Source organism: Pelophylax lessonae (genome assembly GCF_965119305.1).
Source record: "Pelophylax lessonae genome assembly, chromosome: 1".
NCBI lineage: Eukaryota > Metazoa > Chordata > Amphibia > Anura > Ranidae > Pelophylax > Pelophylax lessonae.
The window spans coordinates 318,184,010-318,207,594 of record NC_138768.1 but is presented as its reverse complement, the minus strand read 5'-3'; the positions used below and the strand labels follow the sequence as shown (position 1 = coordinate 318,207,594).

Genomic DNA, 23,585 nt, shown 5'->3' with positions numbered 1-23,585 from the left:
AAGACTGAGGATGGGATGGACTGTGAAAATTGAGGATGGGAGAGACAGTAAAGACTGAGGATGGGGAGGACTGTGAAGACTGAGCATGGGAGGGACTGTGAAGACTGAGGATGGGGAGAATTGTGTAGACCGAGGATGGGGGGACTGTGAAGACTGAGAATGGGGGGTCTGTGAAGACTGAGGATGGGGGGACTGTGAAGACTGAGGATGGGGGGACTGTGAAGAATGAGGATGGGGGGGACTGTGAAGACTGAGGATGGGGGGGACTGTGAAGACTGAGGATGGGGGGACTGTGAAGACTGAGAATGGGGGGTCTGTGAAGACTGAGGATGGGGGGACTGTGAAGACTGAGGATGGGGGGGACTGGGAAGACTGAGGATGGAGGGACTGTGAAGACTGAGGATGGGGGGGACTGTGAAGACTGAGGATGGGGGGGACTGTGAAGACTGAGCATGGGAGGGACTGTGAAGACTGAGGATGGGGGGACTGTGAAGACTGAGGATGGGGGGACTGTGAAGAATGAGGATGGGGGGACTGTGAAGACTAAGGATGGGGGGGACTGTGAAGACTGAGGATGGGGGGACTGTGAAGACTGAGAATGGGGGGTCTGTGAAGACTGAGGATGGGGGGACTGTGAAGACTGAGGATGGGGGTCTGTGAAGACTGAGGATGGGGGGACTGTGAAGACTGAGGATGGGGGAACTGTGAAGACTGAGGATGGGGGAACTGCGAAGACTGAGGATGGGGGGGACTGTGAAGACTGAGGATGGGGGGGGACTGTGAAGACTGAGGATGGGGGGGACTGTGAAGACTGAGGATGGGGGAACTGTGAAGACTGAGGATGGGGGAACTGTGAAGACTGAGGATGGGGAGGACTATGAAGACTCAGGATGGGGAGGACTATGAAGACTGCGGATGGGGGACTATGAAGTTTGAGGATGGGGTTCACTGTTAAGACTGATGATGAGGAGGGGAACTGTGAAGACTGAGGATGGGGGGACTGGGAGACTGAAGATGCATTATATACGCTATATTGTACATTACAGAGTCCTACAATATATAGTAAATTATTGACACCTACGCTATAAAGTATATTAGAGACTCCCACACAATATACACTATATTGTAAATTACAGACTCCTGCTAGAGATGTATAGAACAGTTCCCGGCGAACTTAGCATGTTCGCGTTCGCCGCTGCCGGCGAACATATGCGATGTTCGGTCCGCCCCCCATAAGACATCATTGAGGCAAACTTTGACCCTGAACTTTACAGTCAGCAGACACATTTCCAGCCAATCAGCATACCTCCCTCCCACACCCTCCCACCTCCTATAAATAAGCAAGGGCAGCATCCATCTTAGATCATTCTGAAGCAGTGTGTGTAGTGAGAGTAGGGAGAGAGCTGCTGCTGCTGCTGCTGCTGCTGCTGCTGCTGCTGCTGCTGTTAAGCTAGGGACAGTTAGTCAGTGTTCCTGGTCTTGCAGTGTTCTTGGTCCACTACTGCTGTAATATCAGCACCCCAAAAAGCCCTTCTAAGGGCTGGTATTTGTGTTTTTTTTTTTTTTTATATATATATATATATATATATATATATACCTAGCGTCCCCAAAAGCCCTTTTAAGGGCTGGTAATTGAGTTGTTTCTTCTTATATATATATATATATATCTATATCTATCTAGTGTCCCCAAAAGCCCTTTTAAGGGCTGGTAATTGAGGATTTTTTTTATTTATATATATACATATATATATATATATATAGTGTCCCCAAAAGCCCTTTTAAGGGCTGGTAAGGTAATAGAGTTTTTTCTTTATATATATATCTATATATATCTATTGTACACTGCAGTTGCCTGCCCGCTGTGTGTGAGAGGCCACAGACCTACCACAGACTGTACTGTGTGCACACCACACTCATTTCGGGTGGCACAGGCACAGTACCTTGCATTTTAAAAAATATTTTTTTTTTCCTCTGTCATAATTGCAGTGAGTGCTGTGTCAGGTCCACAGAGTGCACTGTACCCACTGCAGTGCACTGCCCACCACTGATATATATACGGTGGCACAGCATCTTGTTGCAATAAATTGAAAAAAAAAATATTTTTTATTATTGCAGTTGCCTGGGCTGCCAGTTACTGTCAGGTCCACAGAGTGTACTGTGCCCACTGCAGTGCCACTGTGTGCCCACCCACCACTGATATATAAGGTGGCACAGCAGCTTGCAAAGTAAAAAAAAATATATATATTTTTTAATTGCAGTTGCCTGGGTGCCAGTGACTGCTGTCAGGTCCACAGAGAGTGTACTGTGCCACTGCCCACCCACCACTGATATATAAGGTGGCACAGCAGCTTGCAAAGTAAAATAAAATATATTTTTTTAAAATTGCAGTTGCCTGGGTGCCAGTGACTGCTGCCAGGTCCACAGAGAGTGTACTGTGCCACTGCCCACCCACCACTGATATATAAAGTGGCACAGCAGCTTGCAAAGTAAAAAAATATATATATATTTTTTAAATTGCAGTTGCCTGGGTGCCAGTGACTGCTGTCAGGTCCACAGAGAGTGTACTGTGCCACTGCCCACCCACCACTGATATATAAAGTGGCACAGCAGCTTGCAAAGTAAAAAAAATATATATATATTTTTTAAATTGCAGTTGCCTGGGTGCCAGTGACTGCTGTCAGGTCCACAGAGAGTGTACTGTGCCACTGCCCACCCACCACTGATATATATGCCTGCAAGAGAAAAAGCCAGCCGCAGAGAAGCCGTATTCCTGAAAATATAAGAAAAATGCTGTTTTTTAGGGGTTTTGGACATGCTACAGAGCTGAAACTTGACAGGTACACTTTTTAGACCCCCCAGACACTAAATACAAAAAATGACATGCCTGCCTAAAAAAATGCCCGCTAAATGCCTGCAAGAAAAAAAGCCAGCCGCAGAGAAGCCGTATTCCTGAAAATATAAGAAAAATGCTGTTTTTTAGGGGTTCTGGACATGCTACAGAGCTGAAACTTGACAGGTACACTTTTTAGACCCCCCAGACACTAAATACAAAAAATGACATGCCTGCCTAAAAAAATGCCCGCTAAATGCCTGCAAGAAAAAAAGCCAGCCGCAGAGAAGCCGTATTCCTGAAAATATAAGAAAAATGCTGTTTTTTAGGGGTTCTGGACATGCTACAGAGCTGAAACTTGACAGGTACACTTTTTAGACCCCCCAGACACTAAATACAAAAAATGACATGCCTGCCTAAAAAAATGCCCGCTAAATGCCTGCAAGAGAAAAAGCCAGCCGCAGAGAAGCCGTATTCCTGAAAATATAAGAAAAATGCTGTTTTTTAGGGGTTCTGGACATGCTACAGAGCTGAAACTTGACATGTACACTTTTTAGACCCCCCAGACACTGAATACAAAAAATGACATGCCTGCCTAAAAAAATGCCCGCTAAATGCCTGCAAGAAAAAAAGCCAGCCGCAGAGAAGCCGTATTCCTGAAAATATAAGAAAAATGCTGTTTTTTAGGGGTTCTGGACATGCCACAGAGCTGAAACTTGACAGGTACACTTTTTAGACCCCCCAGACACTAAATACAAAAAATGACATGCCTGCCTAAAAAAATGCCCGCTAAATGCCTGCAAGAAAAAAAGCCAGCCGCAGAGAAGCCGTATTCCTGAAAATATAAGAAAAATGCTGTTTTTTAGGGGTTCTGGACATGCTACAGAGCTGAAACTTGACAGGTACACGTTTTAGACCCCCCAGACACTAAATACAAAAAATGACATGCCTGCCTAAAAAAATGCCCGCTAAATGCCTGCAAGAGAAAAAGCCAGCCGCAGAGAAGCCGTATTCCTGAAAATATAAGAAAAATGCTGTTTTTTAGGGGTTCTGGACATGCTACAGAGCTGAAACTTGACAGGTACACGTTTTAGACCCCCCAGACACTAAATACAAAAAATGACATGCCTGCCTAAAAAAAATGCCCGCTAAATGCCTGCAAGAGAAAAAGCCAGCCGCAGAGAAGCCGTATTCCTGAAAATATAAGAAAAATGCTGTTTTTTAGGGGTTCTGGACATGCTACAGAGCTGAAACTTGACAGGTACACTTTTTAGACCCCCCAGACACTAAATACAAAAAATGACATGCCTGCCTAAAAAAATGCCCGCTAAATGCCTGCAAGAAAAAAAGCCAGCCGCAGAGAAGCCGTATTCCTGAAAATATAAGAAAAATGCTGTTTTTTAGGGGTTCTGGACATGCTACAGAGCTGAAACTTGACAGGTACACTTTTTAGACCCCCCAGACACTAAATACAAAAAATGACATGCCTGCCTAAAAAAATGCCCGCTAAATGCCTGCAAGAGAAAAAGCCAGCCGCAGAGAAGCCGTATTCCTGAAAATATAAGAAAAATGCTGTTTTTTAGGGGTTCTGGACATGCTACAGAGCTGAAACTTGACAGGTACACTTTTTAGACCCCCCAGACACTAAATACAAAAAATGACATGCCTGCCTAAAAAAATGCCCGATAAATGCCTGCAAGAGAAAAAGCCAGCCGCAGAGAAGCCATATTCCTGAAAATATAAGACAAATGCTGTTTTTTAGGGGTTCTGGACATGCTACAGAGCTGAAACTTCACAGGTACACTTTTTAGACCCCAGATGCTAAATCCAAAGAAATTTTTTATTTTTATTTTTTTTTAATTTTTCCAATAATTGGCTCTCTATCAAAAAATTATAATTTTTAAGAACTTTTTTTTGCGTGATCCCTCTCCGGCATGCCACAGTCCAGGTGTTAATCCCCTTGAAACAACTTTTCCATCACTATTGTGGCCAGAAAGAGTCCCTGTGTGTTTTAAAATTCGCCTGCCTATTGAAGTCTATGGCGGTTCGCCCGGTTCGCGAACATTTGCCGATGTTCGCGTTCGCCGTTCGCGAACGGCGAATTTTAGGTTCGCGACATCACTAACTCCTGCACTATATTCATTATATTGTACTTTACACAGCTCTAAACTATAAACACTATAGTGTACATTACATACTCCTGAACTATTTACACTGTATTGTACATTAAAGACTTCCCACCAAAGCATTTATTGTCCCAACAGTTTCTGGTAGTAGAGCAGTCCCTGACTATTTTAGTGAAGTTCTTCTACACTGAACAAAATTATAAACACTTTTGTTTTTGCCCCCATATTTCATGAGCTGAACTTAAAGATCTAAGACTTTTTTATGTACACAAAAGGCCTATTTCTCTCAAATATTGTTCACAAATCTGTCTAAATCTGTGTTAGTGAGCATTTCTCCTTTGCCGAGATAATTTATTCACCTCACAGGTGTGGCATACCAAGATGCTGATTAGGCAGCATGATTATGGCACAGGTGTGCCGTAGGCTGGCCACAATAAAGGCCACTCTAAAATGTGCAGTTTTACTGTATTGGGGGGTCCGGGGGGGGGGGTCCAAAAACCAGTCAGTATCTGTGTGACCACCATTTGCCTCACGCAGTGCAACACATCTCCTTCGGGGAGAGTTGATCAGGTTGTTGATTGTGGCCTGTGGAATGTTAGTCCACTCCTCTTCAATGGCTGTGTGAAGTTGCTGGATATTGGCAGGACCTGAAACACGCTGTCGTATACGTCGATCCAGAACATCCCAAACATGCTCAATATTTGACATGTCTGGTGAGTATGCTGGCCATGCAAGAACTGGAATGTTTTCAGCTTCCAGGAATTGTGTACAGATCCTTCCAATATTGGGCCGTGCATTATCATGCTGCAACGTGAGGTGATGGTCGTGCATGAATGACACAACATTGGGCCTCAGGATCTCGTCACGATATCTCTGTGCATTCAAAATGCCATCAATAAAATGCACCTGTGTTCGTTGTCCATAACATACGCCTGCTCATACCATAACCCCACCACCATGGGCCACAAAATTGACATCAACAAACCATTCACCCACACAACTCCATATACGCTGTCTGTCATTTGCCCTGTACAGTGAAAACCATGATTCTTCCGTGAGTAGAACACCTCTCCAAAGTGCCAGAAGCCATAGAATTGTGAGCATTTGCCCACTCAAGTCGGTTACGACAACGAACTGCAGTCAGGTCGAGGACATTGAGCATGCAGATGAGCTTCCCTGAGACGGTTTCTGACAGTTTGTGCAGAAATTCTTTGGTTATGCAAACCAATTGTTGCAGCAGCTGTCCGGTTGGCTGGTCTCCGATGATCTTGGAGGTGAAGATGCTGGATGTGGAGGTCCTGGGCTGGTGTGGTTACACGTGGTCTGCGGTTGTGAGGCCGGTTGGATGTACTGCCAAATTCTCTGAAACGCCTTTGGAGACGGCTTATGGTAGAGAAATGAACATTCAATTTATGGGCAACAGCTCTGGTGGACATTCCTGCAGTCAGCATGCCAATTGCAGGCTCCCTCAAAACTTGTGACATCTATGGCATTATGCTGTGTGATAAAACTGCACATTTCAGAGTGGTCTTTATTGTGGCCAGCCTAAGGGTTACCTGTGCAATAATCATGCTGTCTAATCAGCATCTTGTTTTGCCACACCTGTGAGGTGGATGGATTATCTTGGCAAAGGAGAAGTGCTCACTAACACAGATTTAGACAGATTTGTGAACAATATTTGAGAGAAATAGGCCTTTTATGTACATTGAAAAAGACTTAGATCTTTGAGCTCAGCTCATGAAAAATGGGGGCAAAAACAAAAGTGTTGCATTTATAATTTTGTTCAATGTATAAAGTAGGCTCAGACAAAGTGATAGCTCTCTATTTTCAGTGTACTCAAAATCATACGTATGTAATTGAATAGTTTTATATTTTTAAAAATGATTGTGCTGAGGTTTCTACATGTCTGTGACACTCTTGCTTGTAACACAACAATCTAAGAATATTTTATGGGTACAAGAAGGCTTTTGTTTTAGTTATCCACTTCCCTTTAAGCTCCTTCAACTGTTAACTAAATTTTGCCCCACTCACTATTCGCAGCAGCCGACTACGCACGACACATTACTTCTCTACTTAACCACTTGCCGCCCGCCCTATAACAGATGGATGGCGGCAAAGTGGTTGTATTATCCTGACTGGCAGTCATATGACGTCTAGCAGGATAAAGCGGGGGGTGCGCAGAGCAACGATCGGTGCTGCGGTGTGTCACTCTGACACACCGCATCTCCGATCTCGGTAAAGAGCCTATGACATAGGCTCTTTACCATGTGACCAGCTGTGTCCAATCACAGCTGGTCACATAGTAAATAGGAAGAGCCGTTGATCGGCTTTCCTCAGTTCGTGCCTGACAGGCACGAGTAGAGGAGAGCCGATCGGCGGCTCTCCTGACAGGGGGGGGTCTGTGCTGGTAATCAGAGCATTGATTACCAGTGCAGATCCTTGGGGGGGCCACTAGAGCCACCAGGGGTTGCCCACCCATGGCCACCAGGAATGCCCACCCATGACCACCAGGGATGCCCACCCATGGCCACCAGGGATGGCAATCAGGGATCAGGGACCCTTTCAGGGCCCTCCCCATCAGAGCTGCCCATGATTGCCATCTACCAGTGCCACCAGTGCCGCCCACCAGTGCCCATCATTGCAATCTATCAGTGCCCATTATTGCCCACCAGTGCTGCCTATCAGTGCCCATCAGTGCCGCCTATCAGTGCCCATCAGTGCCACCTATCAGTGCCCATCAGTGCGACCTATCAGTGCCCATCAGTGTCGCCTATCAGTGCCCATCAGTGCTGCCTATCAGTGCCCACAATGCTGCATATCAGTGATACCTATCAGTGCTGCCTATCAGTGCCCATCAGTGCTGCATATTAGTGCCACCCCATCAGTGCCTCCTCATCAGTGACGGTCAGTGCGGCCTCATCAGTGCTCATCAGTGCAGGAAAAAACTTGTCTATTTACAAAATTTTAGAACATAAACAAAAAAACTTTTTTTTTTTTTCAAACTTTTTGGTCTTTTTTTATTTGTGTAGCAAAAAAGAAAAAAACCTTGCGGTGATCAAATACCACCAAAAGAAAGCTCTATTTGTGGGAAATAAATGACATGCATTTGGTTTAGGTACAGTGTTGCATGACCGCACAATTGTCATTCAAAATGCAACAGCACTAAAAGCTGAAAATTGGCCTGGGCAGGAAGGGGGTGAAAGTGCCCGGTATTGAAGTGGTTAAAGAGGAACTGCAGTCTGCTTACATAATTTTTAATAAAAACATCTTTGCCATTCTGAAGCTTTCCTCCAACCACTTTGCATATTAAGTTATACAGTATATACTATGATTCTGTACTTGCCAAAAATGCTGCAGAAATTTCCCTCCACTAAGTTCGGCTGCAGCCACTTTAACTGTGGGCAGCTGAAGCTGCTGCCTGTTCACTTCCCGGATTTACACAGACACAGACATACAGAGGCACACAGACAGACACACACACACACATACACATATAATATATGTAATGTTGCTGGTTAATTGTTGCGCAATGTTGGGGGTTAGTTATTGTGCAATGTTGAGGGTTAAATACTGTGCCGTGCCGAGGGTCACGTTTTTGCCTTGGTAATAGCTATGCTGTGCTGGGAGTTAATTATTGTGTCATGCCGTGGGTTAAGTATTGATTCCTACCCTGGTTAATTACTGTGCTTTGCTGGGTGTAATTGCTGTGTTCCACCATGGGTTAAATATTGTGGTGTGATGGGAGTTGATTATTTTGCAGTGCTGGGGGGTTATTGCTGAACTTGACACACACTGCAGATTATCATTTCTGGTCCCAATTTGTGGCAGAGCTTAGACACCATGTGGGGACAAGTGGAACTTTACTTGCTAATGCCTGAACTTCAGGCTGGGAGCTGCAGTCATGTAGCAGTCAACATTAAGATAGGTCTCTCATGCTTAGAAGCAAGCTCCAATGACACTGTTACCTCTTTGCTCTCTGTGTTACTTGATGACACTTGTACAATGCAGACATATTAATGCGTAGAGGACACCACTCCCAGGTGTGCAGAATTTTGAGTACCACTAAGCCTGTACCAGGCTCCACCAATCCAGCAGTTCATGTCACCTCTCTACCAGTGACCCATCCAATGGTTGCTATGGGATACAGGGGACACTTTCTCTCCTTCTCTAACCACTGTGCTTGCTTTTATTCTCCCGAGGTACCTCATACACCCTCTTTTCTGTGACTCCAGGCTGGGTCCCTAGTCAATCTGTGCTGCAGGTCTGGTCCCAGAATGCAGAGAGCCAGTCGCTAGTGAAGGGGGCAAGCACGATACCCCTTCACTACTAGAGGAACCGTCACCCCAGCAAGTCACCCGTTTCCTGTCTGATTGACTGCCTTAAGCGATGACACAAACACTGTAGTCTATAGCAATGACACAATAACTTCCCCTGTACAGTACTCTGAGTTAGGCCCATGTATTGTATCTTCTTCTAGCTCAATCCGCTTGTTGTGTTGCAAGCCCTGTTTATAAGATACACTATGCATGCACCCATTTGAGAGAATTTAGACCAAGCAATTAGCAGAGGTTGTCAAGATGCTTGCACTTTTTCACATTTTGCAAACATGTCCAGTAGGTAAAAGAATCTGAATGAGAGTATATCAAATAGTGGATGCAATTCTTGAACAGCTTTTGCACAAACATTCTAGTACTAATGAACAAAAAACCTGATTGAATTGCAAAAAATCAACATAAACGGTTCCAACATACAGTTACTGAAAAACAAAAGTCATTGCTTAGTTATGGAAAACAACTACTATGTAGCCTGCAGATATAAAAATATACATATCATGGATGATAAAAGTGACCAAAAAATTAAAAGAAAAAATTCCTAATTTTAAAAAATATGGGAACCTTGGGGATCCTCATTTTGATGCTCCCCTTCTTATTCTTTTGATGGTATGAATGTGGTTGATGACTTGTTGAGAACAGTTAATCTACTGTTGCCGATATCCCCATTCCCCCTTCCATTAATTTCCCCTTACCTTCCTCTTTATTTATGTTAACATATTATTGTGACTTTGTCAGAAATATACATTGAAAGATGTACCAACAATTACGGAAGAATTGATGGTAGCACCTATATAAACTGCTTTGTTTCTTCTTCTACTCAGTATCCACATGGTTTAAATAATAGACAATACTAGAGGTGGTTATTAGGGATGATCGAACGGTTCGGGTCGACCATCGGTTCGACCCGAACATTGGCTGTTCGAGGTTCGGCCGAATTTAGAACTTTTTAGCCCAAAAAGTTCGGAATTCGGCAACCAGAACCGACCAAAATGCAATGGTTCAGGAAATGGGTTTAAAAGCCAGTGATTGGACCAGAACCATCAGTAAAAGCCAATTGAGGGGGCAGGAGAATGCTAGGAATGTGATTGGAGTGACTAGGGGGTCCATAGTCCAATCATTAGTGAATACGCCCCCCAGTATATAAGATAGCCCCCGCCAAATTCCTAGCATTCTTATACGGGACATGAAAGAGAGTGGAATGCTGTTCTGTTACAATGTGTTACAAAGTGTCATTTAGCAATTTTTAGTGTGAGGAAAGGGATATCTAGTGTAGTTAGGTGCTATTTTTCACTATAGTTAGCTTTAATTTATTCAGTTTCTGTAGGGAAAGTATTAAGTGTAAGGGGACCGTAGTGTAGTGTAGGGTTAACTGACAGTGACTGCTATGGAAGGGTGACAAAACCCTTCCATAGCCAGACTTGTATAAAGTACTCGAAATTTCTACTTGAGTAAAAGTACAAGTGCTCGATCAAAAAATTACTTGAGTAGAAGTGGAAGTGCTCGCAGAAAAAGTTACTTAAGTAGAAGTACTAAAGTATTCAACATTTTTTTTACTTAAGTATTGCAAGTAGTTTTTTCAAAAAATTTGCTACTTAAGTACTAAAAGTAAAAAGTACCAGTAGTTTTGAAAAAAAAATTCTACTCAAGTACTGAAAGTAGAAGTACAAGTACTGTGTTATGTAGTTATTAAAGAAATAAGTCAAAAGTTTGAACATCATATTGTTATTATTTCAAATGATTTATTCAAATGATTAACCTGTGTTTGTTAGTAGTTTCTTGATGCACTTTAAGCGCTGTAGCACCATTTATTTGTTTGTTTCATATTTTCTTTTTATTGGAAAGATTTGGTATAGCAGCTTTTATTATACACAGCCTTTATTTTCGTATGCGCTGATTTACAAATGACATTATACACATTTTTTTGAGCTTTATGCAACCTGCCATCTACTGTTCTGGCAGTGGTAATTTTTTTAAAAGTAACGAGTAACTATGCAGCACAAAAAAAAAATACTTGAGTAGAAGTATCGAAATCATCGAAAAAATGTAGTGAAGTAAAAGTAGAAGTAGGAGAAAAAAATTCTACTCTAGGAAAGTACAGATACCGCATTTCGGTACTTAAGTACAGTACTTAAGTAGTTCTACTTCGTTACTATACATCTCTGTCCATAGCAGGGTGACCGCTATAGAGAAAAGATCATTTCTCTTGTGTCACTTCGGAACAGGAATATGGCTTCGCTCCCGTCAGCATTCTTTTTGCTGCAGGGGTGCTAGTGCTTTTTTGAGGACATGTTTGGAGTCAGGCATGACATCTGAACATGTCTATAGGGGTATATATACACACCCATGTCTGTATATATACACCTGCACATATATAGATGTTAAAGGAGCAGAACACTATACTTTAGCTAATGAAATAAGTTTCACAAATATGGCTAGGCTCCCAACACACCTATATATATGTGTAAGTGTAATATACATATCAGTGTGTGTGTGTGTATATATATACCCCTATACAGAAGTTCAGATGTTTTGCCTGCATCCAAAGAACCCAAAAAATGCCCAAAAAAATGCCTGCAAGAACAAACCTGGGCATTTTTTTTTGGCGCTGGCATTTTTTGGGGTTCTTTGGAGGCAGGCAAAACATCTGAACTTCTGTGTAGGGGTATATATACACACACACACTTATATGTATTTTACATTTACACATATATAGGTGTGTTGGGAGTGGAGCCATGTTAGTACAAATTATTTCATTAGCAAAAGTATAGTGTTCTGCTCCTTTCACACCTATATATGTGTATGGGTATATATACATATGTGTGTGTTTTTATATACCCCTATACAGAAGTTCAGATGTTTTGCCTGCCTCCAAAGAACCCCAAAAAAATGCCAAAAAATGCCAACGCCAAAAAAAAATGGCCGGGTTTGTTCTTGCAGGCTTTTTTTGGGCATTTTTTGGGGTTCTTTGGAGGCAGGCATGACATCTGAACTTCTGTATAGGGGTATATATACACACCTACACATATATAGGTGTGAAAGTAGCACAACACTATACTTTTGCTAATGAAATAATTTACACTAATATGGCTAGGCTCCTAACACACCTATATATGTGTAAGTGTAAAATACATATCAGTGTGTGTGTATATATATATATACCCCTATACAGAAGTTCAGATGTTTTGCCTGCCTCCAAAGAACCCAAAAAAATGCCAGCGCCAAAAAAAAAAAAATGCCCAGGTTTGTTCTTGCAGGCATTTTTTGGGGTTCTTTGGAGGCAGGCAAAACATCTGAACTTCTGTATAGGGATATATATATACACACACACTTATATGTATTTTACATTTACACATATATAGGTGTGTTAGGAGCCTAGCCATTTTAGTGCAAATTATTTCATTAGCAAAAGTATAGTGTTCTGCTCCTTTAACACCTATATATGTGCAGTTGTATATATACAGACATGGGTGTATGTATATATATATACCCCTATAGACATGTTCAGATGTCATGCCTGACTCCAAACATGTCCTCAAAAAAGCACTATCAATGCCTGCAGCAAAAAAAAAAAAATGCTGACGGGAGCGGAGCCATATTAGTGCTCTGAAAGTGACAAAATACAAACAATCTCTTTTTTTTTCTGGTTCTGGACACGCTACAGAGCTGAAACTTCACAGGTACACTTTTTAGACCCCACAAATATGAAATCTCTTTTATTCTTTTTTTTTTTTTTCAATAATTGGCTTTTCGTGTGATTAATAGTCCCTGGGGCATGACCCAGCACCCTAGGCACTTTTTAGGGGCATTTATTGGGTTTTAGGGCTTTAAAATGGTATTTTTTGATTACCGAAGTTCGGGTCCCATTGATTTCAATGGGGTTCTGAAATCCGGGCCGAACTTTTGGGGTAGTTCGGATGTTCTGGCCGAACCAAACTTTTTTCAAAAGTTCGATCATCCCTAGTGGTTATGTAACAATGCTATGTCTTGCTAATTCACTAACATGAAGGCGTTATTTGTATACAGTTTAAAAAGGATATGCTGGCAGCCAATCTGTATATGAACTGTATGTTGATAAGTAGTTTTAATCTGTTTCTCTCTTTTTATCTTCTTAAAGCAGATATTGTACAACTTGATGTATTACCAAACCATCAAATTTATGAGGTGGGAGAAGATGTCATTTTTACTTGTTGCGGTGCTGATTCGATGAATAGCAAAGTATTTGAGTTCTACAAGGAAGGATCAAAATTACATTCTACAGAACAGAGTACGAATTGTACCAACTTTGAGATTAAAATCAAGACAAAGCAAGATGCTGGCTCATTCCAGTGTCTATACCAGGAACTTGAAAATGGAACTAATATAGAGTCTAATATGAGCAGGTCCATCACTATTAATATAGCAGGTAATACAATATATTAAATTACTTATTAAATCTAAAAACAAAGAACAAAAAAAAAAAAAACAGAGATGGACAAACTATAATCCAATAATGACTACAACAAGGTAAAAACCAGCGGGTTTCTAGGATGTCAAACAAAGATATAAATTCAAAACAGAGGTATAAAAATAATATTTAAAATTGTCTTAGCCATATCATACAAGTTTGAAAACATTCTATATACTTGAGTATTATTTGAATGTATATCCCTGAGTGCCATCCAAAAAAGTGCCTGGTTTTTATCTTGTAGTCATTTTTGGTTTGGGACTATGGGACTCTAGGTCTTTTGCCCAGTGTCATTCTGCCTCCCTCCTCTCTCTTTCTTATGAATCTATTGTTTAATATAATAATATACTTTTTCTTCCATTTAGGAGTGAAACGGCATAGGGGGTAGCTTTTTGCAGAGCCAGAATAAAGAAAAACAGGGCCCTAGACAGAATTAAATTAAAACTATAGTTCTGCTAGGACACACTGAGATTTACTAAAGCGGACTCTGGTGCAGCTGTGCATTGTTGCCCAGGCACAGAGAAACCAAAGAATAGATGGTACACACATTCTAGGGCATGTATTAACAGTGGAGGAGGGGGTGCAATTCTGGATCCTTGCCCAGGGCACTGGCCGACCCTGTCCTGGTACTGGTAGCCAATCAGCTTCTAACTTCAGCTTGTTCAATTATGCTTTGACAATAAAACCTCAGAGATGATTGGTTTCTATGCAGAGCTGCACCAGATTTTGCACTCTCCAGTTTTAGTAAAAAGGCAGGCATTTTATTGGAGAAGAGACTTGGAATGTCTTTTCTGCAATAAATCATACCTACCTGCCTGCTCACAGCTATCCCCGGTCTGTAAACTGAATTGCGCATGCCAGCTCAATGTACTGTGTGCTGGAATGACTAGCTATTGCGCATGTGCAGGATTGAGATTATACTGTGGAAGCCAATGATGATGGCTCAGCTCACGGGAAAAGATGCCATTTCCGGCAAGGGGGGGGGGGGGGGGCATTGGGAAGGTGAGTATCCTACATTTAGTTCTGCTTTTAAACTGTTGACCCCCTGACATACAGTATCTCACAAACGGGAGTACACCCCTCACATTTTTTTAAATATTTTATTATATCTTTTCATGTGAGAACACTGAAGAAATTACACTTTGCTACAATGTAAAGTAGTGAGTGTACAGCTTGTACAGCTTGTATAACAGGGGAAATGTGCTGTCCCCTCAAAATAACTCAATACACAGCCATTGATGTCTAAACCGCTGACAACAAAAGTGAGTACACCCATAAGTTAAAATTTCCAAATTGGGCCCAAAGTGTCAATATTTTGTGTGGCCACCAATTTTTTCCAGCACTGCCTTAACCCTCTTGGGTTACCACTGGAGTCCTCTTCCACTCCTCCATGATAACATCACGGAGCTGGTGGATGTTAGACTCCTTGTGTTTAAGGATGCCCCACAGATGCGCAATCAGGTTTAGGTCTGGAGACATGCTTGGCTAGTCCATCACCTTTACCCTCAGTTTCTTTAGCAAGGCAGTAGTCATCTTGGAGGTGTGTTTGGGGTAATTATCATGTTGGAATACTGCCCTGCGGCCCAGTCTCCGAAGGGAGGGGATCATGCTCTGCTTCAGTATGTCACAGTACGTGTTGGCATTCATGGTTCCCTCAATGAACTGTAGCTTCCCAGTGCCGGCAGCACTCAAGCAGCCTCAGACCATGACACTCCCACCACCATGCCTGACTGTAGGCAAGACACACTTGTCTTTGTACTCCTCACCTGGCTGCCGCCACACACGCTTGACACCATCTAAACCAAATAAGTTTATCTTGGTCTCATCAGACCTAGGGACATGGTTCCAGTAATCCATGTCCTTAGTCTGCTTGTCTTCAGCAAACTGTTTGCGGGCTTCCTTGTGCATCATCTTTAGAAGAGGCTTCCTTCTGTGATGACAACCATGCAGACCAATTTGATGCAGTTTGCAACGTTTAGTCTGAACACTGACAGGCTGACCCCCCACCCCTTCAACATCTGCAGCAATGCTGGCAGCACTCGTATGTCTATTTCCCAAAGAAAACCTCTGGATATGATACTCAACTTCTTTGATTAACAATGGTGAGACCTGTTCTAAGTAGAACCTGTCCAGTTAAACTGCTGTATGGCCTTGGACACCATGCTGCAGCTCAGTTTCAGGGTCTTGGCAATCTTCTTATAGCCTAGGCCATCTTTATGTAGAGCAACAATTCTTTTTTTTAGATCCTCTGAGAGTTCTTTGCCATGAGGTGCCATGTTGAACTTCCAGTGACCAGTATGAGAAAGTGAGAGTGATAACACCAAATTTTTACTCACCTGATCCCCATTCACACCTGAGACCTTGTAACACAAATGAGTCACATGACACCTGGGAGGTAAAATGGCTAATTGGGCCCAATTTGGACATTTTAACTTAGGGGTGTATTTACTTCGTTGCCAGCGGTATAGACATTAATGGCTGTGTGTTGAGTTACTTTGGGGGGACAGCAAATATAAACTGTTATACAAGCTGTACACTCACTACTCTACATTGTGATGGGGTGTACTCACTTTTGTGAGATACTGTATATGGCCAAACCCAGCAGTACATGCATGTGTGTGCAGTTGTACAGTTGTAACAACTGTCCCCATTGGATCATTTCCCCTCTGCCGCCTGTCCTGGTGGCAACTCAAAATTTTACGTTTACCATCAATTTTATTTCTGGTGACATTCATGATCAGGACAATTAGACAGAAAGAGAGTTTCCCTAAATGAGATACAGACAAATATGAAAATAAAACCTGACAGTGGCCCTTACCCCTCACCACTCTATCATCAGGAGTTACAGATGGCAGACAAATTTAACAAGCTTCTCTGATTGCAAATAGGGTTGATCGAACGGTTCGGGTCGATTCGGTTGGAATTCGGCAACCAGAACCGACCAAAATGCAATGGTTCAGGAAATGGGCTATAAAAGCCCGTGATTGGACCAGAACCGTCAGTAAAAGCCAATTGAGGGGCAGGAGAATGCTAGGAATGTGATTGGAGTGACTAGGGGGTCCATAGTCCAATCATTAGTGAATACGCTCCCCAGAATGTAAGATAGCCCCCGCCAAATTCCTAGCATTCTTATACGGATGGTTATTTGGTTCCTCAGGCCAGTAAGTGGGACTTTAAGGCAATAAAGAAAAACGTATCAGCATGAATGCGATTTAGAATTTTATCGTAAAAAACACATGAATTACAACATGTTTAGTTCGTAAATTATATAGTGCAGGGTGGGTGAGAGACCCATCCGTGGTAGTGCACGAAAGGTAAAGAAGTGACACTGTGAATATTGGTGACTTAAGAAACACAAGAATCCTGCCATCCGTCGGTATTGGATGTTGCAGGGAGCGTCTCAATTCCAACGCGTTTCGGCTGCCTAAAGCGGATATGCCTTTTTCAAGGTATCACCATATCTAAAATGATATTTAGACATTGTTAGTGTCATTGTTGCACTAAATACTTGGTTAGTGTGATCTAAGTTAAATAAATAGCTTACATTTCGTTTTTTGTACAGTTTCTCGGTCGTTATGTGTGGAAAATGCCCCTCTTTTTCCCAAGGTAGCCGCAAGATCCCCACAGAGGAAAGGAGTAACGGTGATGCGGGCACTAAAAAGACCAAATTGCTGTTTCATATGTATCCGTGACATACATTAATTCATAGCCACTTTGGGGTTTTCAGGGGTACTCACATGGTCCAGAGTAACTGGTTTCCTCATTCGGAGTCCCTGATGGAAGTGGTAACTGTCCCTGGAAATATATATTTATTTTGTATATCCAGGGATTGTATATTGGACAGAAACATAATTGGGCTTTTAACAAAAAGGTGTGATTACCTCCTCTGCTTCAGGTCTCAAGGGAATGCAGGGTGGTATCTATATTAGAGAAACATGAGAAGCATATTTAGGTATATGTTCCAAGTAGTTGGTCCCGGTTTTGACTAAGAAACAATCCTAGTACAAAAACAGGGAGGGGGAGGGGTTTTCAAATTATTTTTACCTCCTCTGCTTCGGTCTTGGGGATACAGGGCCGTATCTGTATTGAAGAATATGCATAACAGATTAGGGATATGTTTCATGTAATTGGTGCATAATTGCACTAAAAAAAGTTTTGGTGTAGTAATACCTTTGTCCAGTAGGGGTAGGTCGAGTGTGGTACACGGGGCTGATGGTTATTACCTCCTCTGCTCCGATCTTAAGGATGCAGGGCCGTGTCTATATTCAAGAATATATGTTGCAGGTTAGGAATAAGTTCCATGGTGCAAAATTGCCCTGAAAGAGGTTGGGGCGTAATGATACCTTTGTCCCGCAGGGGGAGGCCGAGTGTGGTACAGGGAGGCTGGTCATGTCACCATCGTCCAAGAGTGTTTCCTCTCCGGCATCCGGAGATGAATGGCACTCTTCCGGGGATCCCCGGCGCCTTATATATAGGCCGCGCATGCGCATTGCTGCGCAGCGCGGTCCTATATGTCAGGGCGGAAGGGCTTAGACCGTACGTACTGCGCATGTGCCAAAGCTCCTGCGCGAGTTACGGCGAAGATTCCCCTCGCTGCCTGGACAAGCCACAAGGACGCCATCGGGCTCAGATGGAGATATTGGTGACCCAAACAGTGCCCCGCCTCAAGAGGCGGGGCTTTCCGTGCCGGGGACTACTATTGGGTATTCGGGGGGGGGAAATTTCCAAACGATCCGAGTCTGTTTAACATTGTGTGTGCATATACATCTAAGCAGATATATCTATACTATATGTATATATTATGTACAAGTCTTTTCCATTGTTGCAGCAATAACATACAATCATTAAAGTAGGAGACAAAAAAGAAACATAGATGAAAAAAAATATAATAAGAAAGACAGTCCCCAGGACGGGGATATAGGTGGCTGGGGATTGTGTGGATGCCTGGTGTCAGCCAATTGGTATAGGTGGTATGTCATAGACTGTTGATCTAGGGGTACTCACGCCTGTCAGGCGGGGCCTTGGTCATGGGGCACAGTAATGGGAGAGATGGTGTGGATAGGTAAGGGAGAGTTGTATAGATGGATCAATGGCTATTGATAATAAATAAATACTAATAATGAATAAATAAATGATTAAATGAAAGCATTCTTATACGGGACATGAAAGAGAGTGGAATGCTGTTCTGTTACAATGTGTTACAAAGTGTCATTTAGCAATTTTTAGTGTGAGGAGAGGGATATCTAGTGTAGTTAGGGTGCTATTTTTTCACTATAGTTAGCTTTAATTTATTCAGTTTCTGTAGGGAAAGTGTTAAGTGTAAGGGGACCGTAGTGTAGTGTAGGGTTAACTGACTGTGACTGCTATGGAAGGGTGACAAAACCCTTCCATAGCAGGGTGACCGCTATAGAGAAAAGATCATTTCTCTGTGTCACTTCGGAACAGGAATATGGCTTCGCTCCCGTCAGCATTCTTTATGCTGCAGGGGTTGCCAGTGCTTTTTTGAGGACATGTTTGGAGTCAGGCATGACATCTGAACATGTCTATAGGGGTATATATATATATACATACACCTATGTCTGTATATATACACCTGCACATATATAGGTGTTAAAGGAGCAGAACACTATACTTTTGCTAATGAAATAATTTGCAAATATGGCTAGGCTCCCAACACACCTTGTGTGTAAGTGTAATATACATATCAGTGTGTGTGTGTGTGTGTATATATACCCCTATACAGAAGTTCAGATGTTTTGCCTGCCTCCAAAGAACCCAAAAAAATGCCTGGGCATTTTTTTTTTTTTGGCGCTGGCATTTTTTTTGGGGTTCTTTGGAGGCAGGCAAAACATCTGAACTTCTGTATAGGGGTATATATATATATATACACACACACTTATATGTATATTACACTTACACATATATAGGTGTGTTGGGAGCCTAGCCATATTTGTGCAAATTATTTCATTAGCAAAAGTATAGTGTTCTGCTCCTTTAACACCTATATATGTGTAGGTGTGTATATATACCCCTATACAGAAGTTCAGATGTCATGCCTGCCTCCAAAGAACCCACAAAAATGCCCAAAAAATGCCTGCAAGAACAAACCTGGGCATTTTTTTTTTTTTTTGTAAACTTCTGTATAGGGGTATATAAAAACACACACACACTTATATTTTATTGTATAGGGGTATATAAAAACACACACACACTTATATGTATATATACCCATACACATATATAGGTGTGAAAGGAGCAGAACACTATACTTTTGCTAATGAAATAATTTGCAAATATGGCTAGGCTCCCAACACACCTATATACGTGTAAGTGTAATATACATATCAGTGTGTGTGTTTTTATATACCCCTATACAGAAGTTCAGATGTTTTGCCTGCCTCCAAAGAACCCAAAAAAAATGCCCAAAAAAATGCACTTTTCAAAAAATCTTTTTTTTTTTTTTTTTTTAATTTTTTCAAATTTTTTTTATCAAAAATTACAATTTTTAAGAACTTTTTTTTTGTGTGATTAATAGTCCCTGGGGCATGACCCAGAACCCTAGGCACTTTTTAGGGGCATTTATTGGGTTTTAGGGCTTTAAAATGGTGTTTTTTGATTACCGAAGTTCGGGTCCCATTGATTTCAATGGGGTTCTGAAATCCGGGCCGAATTTTCGGTATTTCGGATGTTCTGGCCGAACCAAACTTTTCAAAAGTTCGATCATCCCTAATTGCTAATGTTTTTCCTCTGGTTAGCTAGATGTGGTTATGTGATATAACTGTTCACATTTAGGGAACTGGTGCAGGGATCTGCTAACAGTCTTTTTATATTTTTGTGTGATCTGCTGAGAGCAGTTAGGGCCGGTTCACATTAGTGCGGTCACAGAGATTGCATGTAATTCGGAGCGCACTGCTCCTAAATTACATGTGATCTCTGTGCGGTGCAAATTTCAGCCATACAGTTTGTATGGCTGAATTTGCACCGCAATCGCACTAAACACGCACATGACCCTTTTTTTTTTATCCGCAGCAGAATCGGATCGCATGGTGGTTCACACTAGTGCGATCCAATTCTGTGCGAACTTGCAGATCACACTGCGATATGTGATCTCAACTGGGGGTGTCGTTAACTTTTAATTGACACCCCCTGCGTATCGCATATGGCAGTGTGAACTGCCAGGGGTGCGGATGCGATGCGGGAACATGCTGTATATTCGCAGCGTTCCCGCATCACAGAAGTGTGAGCCGGGACTTAGGGCTAATTCACATATTCTGCTGTGACAGCCATTTTACTGTACTGTAAAAGGCCTGTCACTGCAAGGACACACAGAAATCAATTGTTTCCCGTGTGTCCCTTTAACACTGCAACACAGTCATGCTGAATTTTTTTCAGAGCACACTGTACAGAATCGCATGTACAGCGACATGAAAAAAAAAATGTGCTTTCAAATGAAGTTTGTACAAAAAAAGTTTGTGCAAAATCGCGCACAACCCTGCCTGCTAGCACAGTCAGGAGCGAACAGCTGCTCTACAGGTAAAGTGCTCCAGTAGCTGTCCAATATAGAGTGAACACAAACACAAGAAAACAAAGAAGGGCGCACCGACCTAGCGCATTATCCTCAATAGTATGGCTTTATTAATAAATCCTAAAAATGGCTACTCACAAGCAGAAGTTAAAAATGATCATATCAGACTCAATCGCTTGAGTGTCAGGAATAGTCCATGTCCATAGTCCTGTTGAGATGATGGCTGACGCGTTTCGAGGCTTAGCCTCTTCCTCAGAGCCACTGTGTCATGACCTACTCACAAGTTTAAATAGTAGTACATTGAGTATTTCAATGATAGGCCACAGGTATCCAATCACAAATTAGAGAGGAACCAGCCCTTGGATGGATGTTTCTAGAACACTGCAATCATGTAAATAAACTCGAACATCCACAATGTCACCCAGGGGCGTAACTACAGGGGTTGCAGGGGTTGCAATCGCTACCGGGCCCCATGCTCCAGGGGGCCCGGTAGCAAACCAGTGGGTGAACTTCCAGGATCGCAAAGGTCACACTTGCGACCGGACCCTGGCATTGCACCACTCTGGGGAGGCCCCAAGATTGCAGGAAGGGGGCCCACTGCAGAACCTGTGAAAGAATCCTGCTGCGGGACCTTAATAAAAGGCCATGCAATGAGTGTAAAGAGCCCCAGGATTAGTGGGAAGAGCCCTGGGCTTGAAGGTAAGGGCCCTGGCCAGGGGTCTGGGGGGCCCTTCATGGTTTCTTGCATCAGGGCCCTGAAGGTTCTAGTTACGCCTCTGATGTCACCTGTTTACTCTCTGGTGGTCAATAGCTGTCCCACACAGGGTAAAAAGCACATATTCCTATCTTAGAGTCTGTTTAAAGAACACCCAAATTAAGCAAAACATAATTCACAATATACAGTATCCATATAGGAGAATTATTTATAATCTCATGAACCGTATTATTAAGTACTCTGTGGTATGAATACAAAAACTATCTTATACAATTAGTAAGCTATAAATAAATACATAGGAAATGTCCTTAAAATTCAATTGTATAAAATCTTTATCCTCCTATTTTCAGAGACCCCCCAGGCACCCTCTATTAGACTGACACCTCCATACACTGTGTATACTAAAGAGGAATCTTTCACTTTGACCTGCTCACCACCAATTGGTATATCAGCAAAAGGAATACAGATTTACCAGGAAAAGAAGAAAATTCATGAAGGGGATCCATTGCTCAGTGATTATACAATATCTGCGTCCTCGGAAAATGCTTCTGGGAAATATGCATGCAAATATTGGGTGGAAATGAATGGACGGAACATCAGCTCATCAGAGAGTGACTATGTGACAGTCAGTGTAACAGGTGGGAAATTATTAACACAACTTGAATTAAACAAGGCTTGTTTCTAATATGGTTTCATATTTATACAGATGTGGTAGAATAGGGATGTGGTACAGTGGAAGTCTAATTATATGGATTTAAGGTTTGCTTCTACTTCGCAATTGTAATGATAGGCCAAGATTACCTTGCCTACCAGGCACTTTTACTCCCTTCCTTCCCAGGCCAATTTTCAGCGCTTTTTTGCAAATAAAAAGCATTTTCATACTTTGTTATTAAATTTTGCAAACATGTAATTTTTCTCCACTGATGTACACTGATGAGGCTGCACTGATGGGCACTGATAGGGGACACTGATGATGCGGCACTGGTGGGCACTGATGAGGAGGCACTGATGAGGCTGCACTGATAGCTGGCACTGATGGACACTGATAGGTGGCACTGATGGGCACTGATAGACACTGGTAGGCTGCACTGATAGGCAGCACTGATAGGTGATACTGATGATGAGGCACTAATGGCCACCGATGGGCACTAACAGGTGGCACTGGTGGGCACTGATTGGCAGAATTGGTGGGCACTGATTAGCAGCACTGGTGGGCACTGTTGGAAACAATCTCCCTGTAACAGAAGTCGGCTTATATTTACATCTTGTGATCAACTGTCATTGGCTGACAGCTGATCATGTGATAAAGGGCTGCTGTGATTGGCGCTTTACCCCGATCTGTGATCAACCAGGTCCAAAGGACTCGGCGACCACAGAGAGTACCGCCGGCACGGGACGTTCATGTATACCCTCCCGGCATTGTAAGCCTGTGCTGTATCCGTCTTTCGGCTATAGCACGGGCAGAAAGTGGTTAAATGAAATCTATGGTCACAGCATACACTTTTATTTTATAACATCAGCATTGTAACAGCATTACAAAGAATAGTTATATTTGACAATCCAATTGAAGCTTACTTGAAAATCTCCTTTCATGTTGTGAATGCTGCTGCT

The 23,585-nt window shown here is 42.4% G+C and overlaps 1 protein-coding gene across 1 annotated transcript in view; it reads left to right on the top strand.

Annotated features, from left to right (window-relative positions):
- LOC309545393 (Fc receptor-like protein 5) overlaps window positions 1-23,585 on the top strand; it is a gene marked incomplete at its 3' end in the record, with an annotated part of 153,630 nt that overhangs the window by 17,790 nt on the left and 112,255 nt on the right. The window contains exons 3-4 of the mRNA XM_082244573.1: window positions 13,405-13,692; window positions 22,325-22,612. Of these exons, the coding sequence (XP_082100699.1) occupies window positions 13,405-13,692; window positions 22,325-22,612 (576 nt within the window). The remainder of the gene's footprint in view (window positions 1-13,404; window positions 13,693-22,324; window positions 22,613-23,585) is intronic.